Source organism: Motacilla alba, chromosome 7 (genome assembly GCF_015832195.1).
Source record: "Motacilla alba alba isolate MOTALB_02 chromosome 7, Motacilla_alba_V1.0_pri, whole genome shotgun sequence".
In the NCBI taxonomy this organism is placed as follows: Eukaryota; Metazoa; Chordata; class Aves; order Passeriformes; family Motacillidae; genus Motacilla; species Motacilla alba.
Window position 1 is genome coordinate 25,529,710 of NC_052022.1, and position 13,241 is coordinate 25,542,950.

A 13,241-nucleotide genomic window follows, 5' to 3' on the forward strand; every position below is an offset into this window, starting at 1 on the left:
GAGAAAGTGCTGCAAGGAGTGCTTTAATTTAAATGAGAAATGCTCTAAGAGGAAAAAAAAAAGCCTAAAAGCTTGGTAATAACATTAATAACCACTTCTTACAGGTTTTTACTAGCCCACTAAAGATCAGAAAGCATGTTAAGGTCCCAGTGGCTGAATAGTAAAGACCTGGGCCCAGGTTATTATTACTTAGGAAGATTCTTTTAATGATTTCTGTTATTAGTTGAAAATCGTTTGAATAGTACAGCTGAATGGTCACCATGCTTTAAATTCATTTCGAATGAAAAATGAGAACAGGGTAGAATTTGGGTTTATGCATTTCTGAAAGCACTTCACAAAACCAGCGTGGACAGCAGTAGTGCTGTGAATGGGCAAGCAAAGGGCAGAGGTTTCCCTGCTGGGGAGGAGCTCTTCTGGAGTGTGATCAATTCCTTCTGAAAAGCAATTTTGACTGTGGCAACAGAATTTCTTTTAAATCAAAATAAAAGCTCCTAAACCACTGCAGACTCCTTAATAGCCTCTGATAGCCTTCAAAAAAGCAGAGACCTCCAGCAGGGCTTAGGAGGAGGCAAAGGGATCCAGGTGGTATTTCTGGCTTTTTGGCTTTCTGCTGCTGCTGCGCTTAAGCCCATGTTGGGGTCTTGCCTCTGCTTCTTGCTCCCTTCTCCCAGATTGCCTGCTCTTGAGGAAAGCAGCTGGCTGTTCTCAGGGCAGGGGCAGCAGGGTCCCCCTGTCTGTTGGGAGTCACTACGCAGTAAGACAGGGCAAGTATTACCATAGCACAGTTTTCACTTCAGCATTTTGCTCCAGTAGTGGCAGTACTTTTTTGTATTAGTTTGAATTTCCATTCAAATGCAAAATTCATTTGAGAAGCCTAAACAGTTGCTTCTCTTGCTGGCTTGAGAGGCATATGTCCTTTAAAAAGAAGTTTTCTCCCCTACAACATAACTTGTTCAGCATCTTCTCAGAAATGTGACTCAGAAGACCAAAGGCCAAGAACTCTTTTAGTCTATAGGAAGAGCTTTTGGTCCCCACTGATCTGCAAAACAAAAGACCAAAGAGACCTTGAAATCTCAGCCAGGTCCCTCCCCAGCAGAGCATGGGGGTTCCTGAGCAACAACCATGACTGCTTAGCATTGAGAGTCGGTTACCAGTGCCCAGAGGTTAATGACTCACACGGCATTATGTTGTGTTGAATAATGAGGAACATCTGAAATGACACATGTTGTAATGACTCGCTACTTAAAGTACCAATCTACTTAAGATCCCTTTAAGCTTGAGGAGATCACAGAATAGCAATGTCTTGTTCAATAGGTGCTACTTTATTTTATGCCTTCTGGTAGAAGAGATGTACCATGCCTGAGAGCATATGAACAAAACAAGTGAGGAATTGAGTAGGAAGGATTATTGCACTAGTTGTTATGAATGCTTTTTAGGCATTTATAGAGCACCAGCTAGCACATTTCGGGTTTTGTTTTTGTTGATTCCAGGGTTTTAATCCTGGTTGTCACAGTTCCTATATTTGTAGGTTGGATTTAGGGAAGGAGAGAAAGGGGAGCTTTGCCTGCAGGATGAGATTATCAGAAACTGGTCTGAGATTTGCTGTGGAAAATAAACTAATGCTGGAGCAAAGCAGCAACATTGTCTTATGGTTTGCTTGCTGATGGGAGGGAGTTTAATTAAATGGCACTCTAAATTCTGATGTTAACCAATCTGTGGCACAGTTTGCTCCATTAGGGACTGAGAGCAGTCTATTTTCTTGCAGACAGAATAAGTTGTTCATGCTGTCATAAGAAGTCATACCTAATCTTACAGTAAAGTTTTAAACCTGTCAGACACTGCTTTCCTGTCTTACCGTTGTTTCTGCAGTCTGCTCCCCCGCATGGAAAGCTGGTATGTGACTAAATTGTCCACTTGGTCTTAGATGTAAAAGCAAGTGTGACACCTAAATGTCTCCAATTGCTAAAAATGGCCCAGGGAGCACTGAGGCCCAACACCTTTGTGGTGTGGCCCTCTGCAAACAATAAAGGACTTAGTTCTCCAGCTGCTTTAAGGCTGGACTTCAACTAGAGAAATATAAACACATCTCTGCACTTACCTGCTGGGATTGTGGTGCTTTAACTGTTTGTTTCTAAATATTTTAAGCTGTAATATTGAAGAGAGAGAGAAACTGTGCATATAAACTCTTATATTCAGGCCAGTTAGCACCACTTTAGACTTTGCAAAAGTGTATGCAAGAGAAGAGAATCAGGCCTGCCTGCGTTGCATCTGGAATATATTGCTGGAATTTCAAACAAACTTATATGGACTCGTCCTTCTCCAAACCAAGTAGGAATTCTTTAAAAAGGAGAGAGAGATTCTTCCACTCTTACACCCACCACTCACACACACACACACACACCCCCATCACCTTGAAATGCAGGTCATTAAATGATCATTATTTTTATGGGTCTGCAAAGCCTGTAGAAGTCAAAGCTGTGTAATATACATTGCAGAGTGCTCTGCTAATCCAGTCCGACCGCAGTCGTGCCTGGCCCAGGGAAGAGGGTCTGGTAACTGGAAACCTGACACTGAAGGAATTCCAAACACAGTCCTCAAACTAAAAACAGCTCTCTCTGCATGGCATGTGCTACATGAGAGCCAGGGATTGTATTCGTTTATGTTATCTGATTTTTCAGCCTTGTATTGTTGATAAAAGAGCAGGAGAAGGAAACACCTCCACCAGCTCAGCCCATAAATAAAGTGTGCATGGTGTGTTTGAGGTTAGTATGACATTGCTAGACATCTGCCTTCTTCTGTGGGGTACAAGCCTCTCTCACAGACAGCAGCCATTGAGCACTTCCTTGTGCTGTAGATTCTTCCCAGCAATAAGATACCAAATTTGATTCACCAAAGTGAATTTTAAATGCAAACCCTGTATTTGGCTGTGGGAAGTATTGATCTGAAAGGGCAAAGAATATTTATTATAGGATTATCTCACCTATTAAGATACAGAGACCCACCTTAATGCATCTTAGTGATTTCTTTGAAATCTGCAGTGATTTGAAATTTCATTAATTTATTTATGTTATATGCATGTTGAATATTAAGCAACAGGAGTTCTTAGAGCCACTGACTACAAACAGCACTGCAGTATCTTTAATACTTTATCTGGAGAGATAGGCACTACATGATCTTTTCAGTTAATTGTTTTTTGTGTTTGTTGAGAAGAGCTTTATAGAGACACAGTGTAATGTTTTTGATACTTCAAGATTGTTTGTTTGCATAATTTAATTCTTATATCAGTTTCTCTTTTCTTCTTTAAAAGTAGATTCTCCTGGCTGAGAACAAACATCACACAATCACACTGCATACAGTGGAGTTTTTCACTGAGAATTTGGACACAGATAGGATCTTGTTGCTTTCTCCTGTTCTTTAATCACAGCCTGGGCTGTCTGATGCCATCACCCAGAGTCTCTGTATGTCTTGCTTAGACATGAAAGAGACTGCAGCCAAATGTGGGCTTTCCATTTGCTACTTAGTCTGTGGCTGTCTTTGAAGTTTATTTCAAGAAGTACTCTCCAACAAAGTAAGAAGACAGGTTTTCATATGAGATTATATCCCTTGCAAAATATTCCCTCAGCAGCAAGGAGGAGATAGTGATGCAAGAAGAGAGCATTCCCTTCCTTGCTTTTTACCAGGTACTAAGAGGATGACCTCTGTGACTTTCCCTATAGAACAGAGGGAAGAAAAACCCTTTGTCACAATGAAATCCAAACTCCCAACGTGATGGGGCACAGCACAAGCAGTTAGACCTTTATTTTGCTTTCCTTTCCTTTCAGATAGCCCAAGCACGTCTCCAAGGATGTTAAAGGTGACCTGCAAATGGAGGTTATCAATGAAATGCAGTAAAACTGAAATGTAATTTTTTTATTAGGTTTTTGAAGCATCAGGTATTTATGCTAGTCTACTCTGTAAGATTTTCCACTGTTGAAGAATTACTAAAATGGGGGTTAAACAAAAAAAAAAAAAAAGAGGGAACTGCAGAAAGCAAGAAGTGTTTACTTAGGGCTTTTGAAACCTTCAGATACCTGTGACTAAATAATATTTTGGGTAAAAGAAGTCTTTCTTAAGTGTTCCAAATCCTGTGGTTCAGTTTTAAATAAACCCAGAAGCTCTTAAAAATTCTGCAGTAGAGCCAGAAAATACTGTATTTTTTGTGCTTGGAAGATAAATAAAGCAGAGATAGAAAAACAAACCTGCTTTAGGCTTTACTTTGTCATATAGAAAATAACAACATGTTAATTGAATATCAGTCACAAGATACCTGCTTTACTTGGACAAGGCTACTTTGTGCTTTTAATGCTCAAAACAGATCACAGTTGTTAACTGGTGAATCATTTTAAAAGATAAACTGGTAGAGCTGCAGACCAACGTATGAGGTGAAACTGCAGGGGAAGGAAGATGAGACTTTGCTTCCTCAAAGCAGAAGGGGCACCATTTTAAGGGGCACCTTGCTCATGACATTTTTGAGGAGTGTTTTCCCTCTGCCCCACCAGTTTCACTCCTTTGTGGAGCCTGGTGCTTCTCCCTCCCTTCGTTCAATTGCTTCCTGCAGCAGCAGCCTCTGCTTTCAGCTAGACCCACATCCATAATGCACTTTCCAGTGGGACCCAGCAGAGCTGAACTATCAGCAAAACCAGGTTTTGAGCTCTGAGATCAGTTCCTTCCCAGGATGTTGTGTCAGCTTCCCTGCCTTCTGCCTGCCATTAATTGCACTGTATCCCCAGGTCAAACAAATGGCCAAAAATCTGGAAAACAGCTGACAGTCAGAGCAGCTCCTACTCAGCATGTCCTCTCAGAGGGCACGGTCCTGGCCTGCTCCTTTTGAGTGGCTGGACCTGCTTGACCCAATTTGTGGATTTTTGATCACTCCCCTGGGTCACTGATTTTCCACTTGAGATTATTGGTTTGACCCCCACACCATGGGTCGCTGGGGAGGTGTGATATGGCCCTGTGAACTCTGAACTCATCAGAAGCCAACAAAAACAGTGCGAGAGAGGAGAAGAATTTCATTAGGACCTCCTCAGAGGTGGCAGTGTCTGTTGAGGGAAAAGGTACGAGTTGTTTTCCTTCTTGCAGAAACAAGCACAGTATCTACAAGGGACTGCCAAGTAGAAAGTGTTTAGTTTGGTTTGTTTTGGCAATTTCTTTAAGGGTAAACAACAGCATATACTTTTACACTATAGGCTATCAAGTGAGAAGGGTGTTGGTTCAGAGGAGCTGTCCTCTTCCTGCTGAGAGCTGCCCTCAGTGTCCCAGACTTACTGCTAATGGTGACAGCATTTCTGCAGGCAGAGCTTGGTATTTGCAGTTGTTTCTTTTACGTTAGAAAGATTCACTTTCTGATGGTTAATTTGTCACACTTGAGGAGGGAAGGGCAGTTTTTTCCTTTTTTTTAAGACTGGTCAGATAGAGGTTCATGGAGACCCTGTAGGCTGGTTGGTTGCACTGTGAGCAGCTCCCTGAGAATGCACTTCACCAGGCATGGGTGGTAGGTGGGGAAAAATGAATCCTCTGGAAATAATCTGGCTGGTAATAACATGCTGTGCTGGTCATAAAAGAGAAAAAAAGTGTTGTGGTTGTAGCTTGTGTGTCTGCAAGTGTAACACCCCCTGGGATCGCTAGGGGATGTGAGCTGGAGGGTGTGGAGCAGCCATGAGGATGTCTTCTGTGAAATCTCCCTCAGTCATGCTGTCCGGAGTCAGCCTTTTGGACAGTTACCAGTGTTTCACAAGGTTTTACTCAGGCAAAAGTTCTGCTAATTGTTGGCTAGATCACTGCTTGTATTATCCCCAAGGCTGCTAAAATAACTCACATACCTTCTGCCTTCCTGGGGCTTTCCTAAAAGGTTCATGTCAAGTGGATTCCTGTCAGGTCTCTGTGTACGACCTGTCCTCCCAGCTACTAAGTCATGACTCTGGGCAAGACACTCAAGAATTACACCACCTATGGGTGTTTTGCCCTCAGAGAAAGGAAACCGATGCTGACACTGAACAACTTGGGGTTTTATCTTTTAAAGAAAAATTTTGCTCTTCCCACATGTTGTTCTGCAGTTTGTCTACACAGCCACAGATGGTGTTAGCTGTAAGTGAAGCAATGGTGGATTTAGTTTGCTAGGAGGGGGAACAGCAATGGAGATCTGATGGCATTAGCTCAGGCAGCTTGGGGCCATTTCTCAGGTCTGGCATGCTTTGATTGCCCAGGCCCATCTTCACTGCACAGTCCTGGGCCAGAGCAGCCCGAGTGCACAACCCTCTGCACAATCACAGCTTCTGTGGCAGCAGTGTAATACTCATTCCTAAAGCTGGACTGACTGAGTTTTCCTGGAAGCAGATCTTTTGGCTGGATGGCAAAGCACCCCTCTTTTTTCCTGCACCTTGCAGACCTCTGGTGTCGTTGAGACGTGGGTTGTGTACTGAAGGCTCAGTATGTCATGCTGGTGGCTCAGTCCTCTTGTCAGCCATAATTTTGGTGCCAATTCATCTTGAATTTGTTTTTTTAGAGTAATTCAATTTGCAGTTAGAACTCTGTCCAAAAGCTACCACTGGGTTTTCAGCAAATTCTGGATCAGGTTTCAAGTTCAGTCCTTTTTTAATGTGATCCACAAGAATTTCATTGATTATAGCTGCTGATGAGACCACCTTATAAAACCGATGTACAGGATTTTGAGCATGATCCTTACAATAAAAGGTGATGGATGTAGGTTTGACATTTGTTCCTCTTGTGTGCTGCTTGACACAAAGCAGTTCCTACCATTGCAGAGCCTTTTATGATTGGAAGTAGGTTTTTGTGCACAGAGGCATTAAAGCTGAGTGTGATGGGACTGACTAGTGAACAAGCCTCCATGCTTGTGGAGAAATATGTGGAGCAGTTCTTTGGCCTGCTCTGGAAATGAGGCTTTGTTACAAGGCGTAGGTGTGTGAGCAGTGACGGTAATTGTCTCAGTACGTACGGTTAAGAGTGGTTTGGTATCTCTGAGAGTGGCTTCAGGCCCTTCAGCACTTTGTCTGGACTGTCTCACCAGGAGGTGGGGGGGAAGCTGGGAGTGCCTGTCTTTTATAATGTTCTGTTTTTAAAGCAGAAAGTCTCTGGGGAGCATAGGGTCCTAAAAGTCCAAGGCCTGGAATGCTTCCTTTTGCTCTTTCCATTTTAAACAGGAAACATTTGCACTAAGTTATTCCAGGAGGAGAATTGTAGGTTCATTTCAAGGCAGATAATGTTTGTTCATTGCCTATGTCTGTGATTTACCCCATGGGCTTAAACGAGTGCAGCAGAAAACCACATGTTTTGTTTTACTACATGTTAAACAAGTTCCAGCGGAGTCTGGGAGCCCAGGTTAAGAAAGAAGGAGCATGCTTGTAAAATCTCTGTGTGAACAAGAGAGTCATTGACAAATTTTGAACACCTGATCTGCTGTACCAGAATGATGACTTTTTTCATTATATATGCAAAGAATATTTAAACAGTTGATGAGTTCAGTCCCAAAGACACAGAGCAGGTGTAATTGATCTATATAATTGATCAACTTCCAGCCCCTGGTTTGGGTCAAAACTCTGTCTTCTTCTTTAAGCTCTCATTTGGAGAGAAGTTTCCTGTGCTGTCAATGAGAGCTTTTGTCCAAAGTGCAAAGACATTTGCAGTCAGACTGGCAAAAACTCCTAATTAAATTGAACTTTGGGGATGCTCTGGTGACATGTCTGTGAGAACAATTATTTTTGCCATTTCAAAAGTATCACAAGTTAAGTTGTAACAGGAAAAAATATCAATGCTTCATTAGTGAAAATCATGAAATTAAGATGCAGAAGGCTACAGAAAGGACTCCATGGCACATCCTTGGGGATGACACATTCACATGTTGCTTTTCACGTGAACCAGGGCTTGTGAGATCCATACTGATGCAGACAAGTTACAGGGCTGTTTTAATATCAGGCCTTTTAGATCACAGATATTTTGAAACCTCATTGGCAACTTGCCCATTAAACACAGGTATTGTAGCCTGACATCCCCAGTGTTTCTTCCCCAGTTTTTCCAACTACGGTGTTTGGAAAGTTTTACAGGCTGACATATTGGGAGAGAATAGTGGGAAATGGCCTGGAAAGCGTGAATATTTGTGCTTGTAAAGCTTATGGGATTTGCAGACTTGCAGACCCAACTCATCTGTTTATCCTCAGGCTAGATAAGATTCAGTCAAATATGCATTGTTTAAAGGAGCTTTGTTTCCATTATGGCAAATGGATCACAGGAGACTGACTTTGGAAGCTGAAGGGCTCCAGTGCTCCCCATTGTAAAAGGGCTGTGATGTGTACTGGACCCTTCCTCAAGTGTCGTGGATGTTACAGACTTTTGTAGCATGCAGGTGGGAAGCTTGTTATCCTTCAGAAGTTCTTTTCATTCATCAGGACTTGTCATGCTTGAGGTGGCATTTCCTCTCCCAAGATAAACATAGATTGTATGTACAATAATGTATCACTGGGCTAGTAGACTGCCTTTTTATGTGCTTTATTATGTTTTTTCCTCCTCAGGCGTGGACCTGCAGAGCCACTAGAATATTTAACAGGGCCACGAGTAACGTACAAAGAGAGAGATCTTCCCTACTACCACGGAGGACAGCCTGTTATCCACCCATCCAAGGGGAACTACATCCGTGTGCCAGACACAAGAGTGGCAGAACTGAGGTACCCTCAGTATTACCCAGCCCAGCCCATGGCAAACCAGCATAAAGGACCCCTCCGGCAGGACGTGCCACCTTCCCCTCCGCAGTCCCACCGAGCACCAGCTTACAATGAAATGGTCCGACACCGTGGGACCAGTCCAGACCAGTACCAGTACAGGCAGCAGGATCCCAGGCAGAAGAACCCTATGACTGCAGCTGTCTAACTGTGCACTGGACTTGGGCACAGCCCGGGAGGAGCCCCGTCAGACATCATCCTTGTAGAGTTGTTCCTAAGCGTAGCTGCCTGTAAGAATGGCACACGAGACCTGGAGTCGTTCTTCCTGAGCTGGGCTCAGCCTAGGTGCTTTCTAACAGGCAAACTAAAGCCACGTGAGGTACGATGTGTTTTGAGTATGTGAGGTACCAGACAGTTGAGTGTTTTTTAATTCCTTTTAAAAATAGAAAGGGGCTGCTGGGAATGAAACACAACACTTAATACAGCTCAGGGCTATTTACTGAATCCAGTTACACCTGTACAGTACATAGCTGTCTGTGTAAGGGCAGCAGAGTCACCAGAGTTTACTTCAGAGTGCTGTTGTAGAGCCTTTTAAGTGAGAACACAGCATGCAGTACAGACTTCTTGCAGAGCTGGGCATCTTGTGTATCTAGTGTGTGATCGTGACAAGGGACTGCCACAGAGATAGTGGCCACATTCCAGGCACGTCCTGACCAACAGCTCTGCTTTAAGAATGCTGCAGTTCCAGATTTGCGATCTGGCCTCTGTCTTCCTCTGTCTTTTTGGTGGTGGCAGCATTTATCTTGTAGCCTTCATTTTTTGCAGTCTGTGTATCAAGAGTCTTCTCTTATTGCACCTGCTGCAGTTGGAGTAGGGTAAAAAGCCTTATCCCCCATGCTTGGGCAGGCTCTCAGAGGACAGGACACCTGAGAACCGTGTCTGTAGCGGGGGGGAGTGCGTGCTGTGAGTGTTGGTTAGTTATTCAGTGTGCAGTCTTTAAATGTAAACCCTGGAGACCAGATCCTCAGCTGCTGTCAGGAAGTGTTGCTTGAGGGGTTTCAGTGGAGCTGGCCTATAAGGAAGTGACCAGGGAGGTGACTATGGGCACGGACTCCATAATTCATATTAAGTTACTGTGTCAGGTGCTGCCTTGGCTCCATCAAGGCAGCCCATTCCTGGCCCACTCCAGGCGGTGTTGGAGCCAAGTGCCTGCCAGCCGCGTGTCTGCCCTGGCCAGCCCAGAGCTGCCAGAAGGCACCTGTTCATGGGGGCCGCCTTCAGTGCGCGAGGGAAGCTCAGCCTTGGGCAGCACCGGGCCCCGCCATGCCAAGTGCCAAACTACTCAAGTTCCTGCAAGCAGAGGCCATGAGGTCAGTGGGTAAAGGCACTTTTCACAGCAAGGGATGAGGGAAAAGACAAGGAAAGTAACAGGAAGGGTTTCAAGACCCTGGGGCCCAGGAGGAAGATGTGAGAATAGCTGTTTGTAGCAAGTTATTTGCAGCAGTGCATAGGAAGAGAGAAGGTGTGGATGGGGAGGAGATGTCAGCAGCACAGCAGAGCCGTGGTGGGTCGACAGACTGGTGGGGCACATGCTCAGTCCATTGCCCCAAACAGCCTGAGTTTGCTCTGCGGCCAGTAATGTATGTCCCCAGCCACAGGGACCTGTGCGACCTGACCCAAGAGGGCTCTGAGCACTTAGAGGTCTGTCTCAAGGATTTTGTCAGGAGGAAACCATGCAGTATTACGACCTAGAAATATGTTATTTCCAAGTGTCCTTAATTCCTCGACTTCTGCCTTCTGGGAGTGTCACTAAACCACTGGGCCTCCTCATCAGGAAAAGACTGTGACCTGGCCAAGGATTAAGCATAAGGATTTCTTTGATGTCATTTTGACACCTTCGGTATGCAACATATTAAATCACATAGATCACTTCCCAGATGTTAAATACCATCAGAAAGGTTTGTTCTGCTAGGAGTGTGTCCTGCTAGCAGGTAATGGCCCTGATGAGAAGTAGCATTTAATCCCAGCCTATTTTCTTCTCTGCTGATGGTGCTGGTTAGAGCCTGGTGTAACCCTCAGGCACAGCACTTGCAGCTGCCTGAGTGGCTGGCAGGCTCTAGTGCTTGCATTCCCATCAGCCTCCACCCACCAGCAGGCTGGGAAGCAGGGGAGAGAGACAGCTTTCCATGGCAGGGGAGCACCTCCATGATTCAGATAGAGGGCTGGGCTCCCTGGGGCAGGGGCAGGCACAGCTCTAAATCCAGTCAGGAGGAAGCATTGGTGGGAGGGAGAGAGGAAAAGGAATGCAACTGATTATGAAGCAAGGGCATTTGGTTCTTATTCCATTTCTTTCTGCCCTCTTCCCTAGTAATGTAGGAGGGAAAAACCTCTGGAGGGAGTGTTGGGTGTAAAGCTGGATGTCTCTCAGTACCCTCCATAAATAAGGTGCATTCCCCAGGGAAACTGTGCCTGTCATGTACGTGCTCTGCACAGCCCTGGACTTCTCTCAGAAAGGTTTAGATGCTGTAGGATACTCAGCCAGGACTTGGCAGCCACAGCACAGCCGCTAGTGTTATAAAGGCCTGTTGAAAGTGAAGCAAAAACAAATTAAAATACTTTCCTTTCCCTCCTTGAAATATAACCCCTGATACATTTGATCCAGCTGCAAAGAAACTAATGTTTGCGACAGTGGCTTTATCAAGCCAGGCCACAATTAAGAACAGCTCTGAATATAAGCTACTGCCTTTGTAAATCACTCTCAACTAACCCTTCAAATGGCATCACAGCACAGTGAACAGAACTTATTTACAGTATTTCATGAGCCAGGGCCAAATAAAATCTGGATGGAAACAGCTCCTAGATTATTTATAGCCTTTGAGGGACCTGCCCAATGTCTGCTCGTAACCTGAATCTTTCCTTAAGAGCTCCCCTTGACTGCATCGGCTCCACTCAGTTAAGGCAGACAAATCAAACAAACACCTTCTGAGCTGTTAATCTTACCTTACCCAACAGGTTATTAAATGATGCTTCTGCTCAGTAAGCAGAAACTAGTAGAGAGCTTTTTCCAATCAAAAAAAAAAAAAAAGCTGTAAGTATAATATATGGATGCATCCCACAGATAAGGAGCTAAAGAGGAAAAAAAGTGTGACCTAACTGGGGGAGCAAGACCAAAAAGTATTACAGAGCATCTCATCAATCTCTGGTGCCATTGTTCTGGGAGAAAATTGCCATTACCTGATTTAATATCTGGTAGAGGTACAGTATTTTCAGAAGTATAATGTGTAACTACAGTATATATAGTCAGCTTTTCTGCAGTATAAAATGTATGATTTTAGCACCATATTGTGGAAAAATATGTACCGTGCAGAATTCACGAGGTGCTACAACTGACGGTTGAAAATACACACTTGCAAAATCCAAAAGAGCCGTTAAGTAACAAGTTGTTCTTTTCCCATATGTCCATATGTTTGGGAAAATTATGAGTCTGAAATGCTCTTGACACGTAATTGCCTCACACTCCCTCATCCAAAATGTGCCAGTCCAGCAGTAGAGTTACTGACGTAGTGGGTGTGAAGGGAGAGTTGGGTTTGCCACGGGAGCAGCCCTAAGTGTGTGTGTGTGTGTGAACAGGCATCAAGACCGAGGCAGAGGCCCGCACTCACGTGAAGCTGAAGCTTTGATTTCCTGAGCTGGTGGCGTGCAGCCTGCATTTCTGGCTCTGGCACAGGGCCAGCCAGGCCCAGCAGTTGAAAGATTAAGAGATAGAAAAAGAGCCTGTGGATTTTCTGAGTGACCACCCACTAGTGAGCCATGATCTTGGCCTGTGAGCCGACATTACCACTGTGATATATTATGATGCAGAAGTCTCTAGGCACCCCTTAAATGCGTAAAGAAGTATCAGCTGCCCTTTGTGGGGGAAACTAAGCATAGAGAAGAAAGAAAAAAGGCTCTTGCCTTAAAAAAGTGCATACAGTCCTGAATTCCAATTCACTCCAGCTTCCTGATCTAGAAATAGCTTCACATGCTGCCTAATTTTTTTACAGATGAATTGTGCTACCTCTTCCTCCCAGCCATCACAGATTTGTTTATCAGAGTTAGTGCTGCGAGTGAATCCTAGCGACTGCTCTGTCAGGGCCACATCCTGACACTGCTCTGAGCAGGGGCTGCTTTGCACTTTCAAAAGGCCCCACACCTGTGCTCCCCATCACAGTTGTCCTGCAGGGTCCTTAAGCCTTACATGCAAAATCAGAAGTGCTATTCACTATCTCTGCATAGGAAAGAAGGCTTTGTAAGACACTATTGTGTTACTGTGAGGGAGAGAGAGGTACTTGTGATCCTGACAATATCTGTGTGTTTAAGTGAAACTGATTTTAAAATCATGTGTGATTGTTTTGGAGGAGAAATTCAACATGTAATTTGACAGGTTTTTCTAGTACCACGTCAAAGATTTTGATCTTTTGTTACATATGGCTATATAAATTTTACCTGGTTTATTTTGCATTAAAATAAAGGCTTTAAGACTATATATGA

General features: G+C 44.2%; 1 protein-coding gene across 3 annotated transcripts in view; it reads left to right on the forward strand.

Moving 5' to 3' along the window:
- The window catches only part of PARD3B (par-3 family cell polarity regulator beta), a 394,146-nt gene extending 380,905 nt beyond the window's left edge, over positions 1 to 13,241 (forward strand). For all 3 annotated transcript variants that reach the window (XM_038141819.1, XM_038141820.1, XM_038141821.1), the window contains one exon: positions 8,565 to 13,241. In XM_038141819.1, coding sequence (XP_037997747.1) covers positions 8,565 to 8,919 — 355 coding nt within the window. In that variant the 3' untranslated portion in view covers positions 8,920 to 13,241. The remainder of the gene's footprint in view (positions 1 to 8,564) is intronic.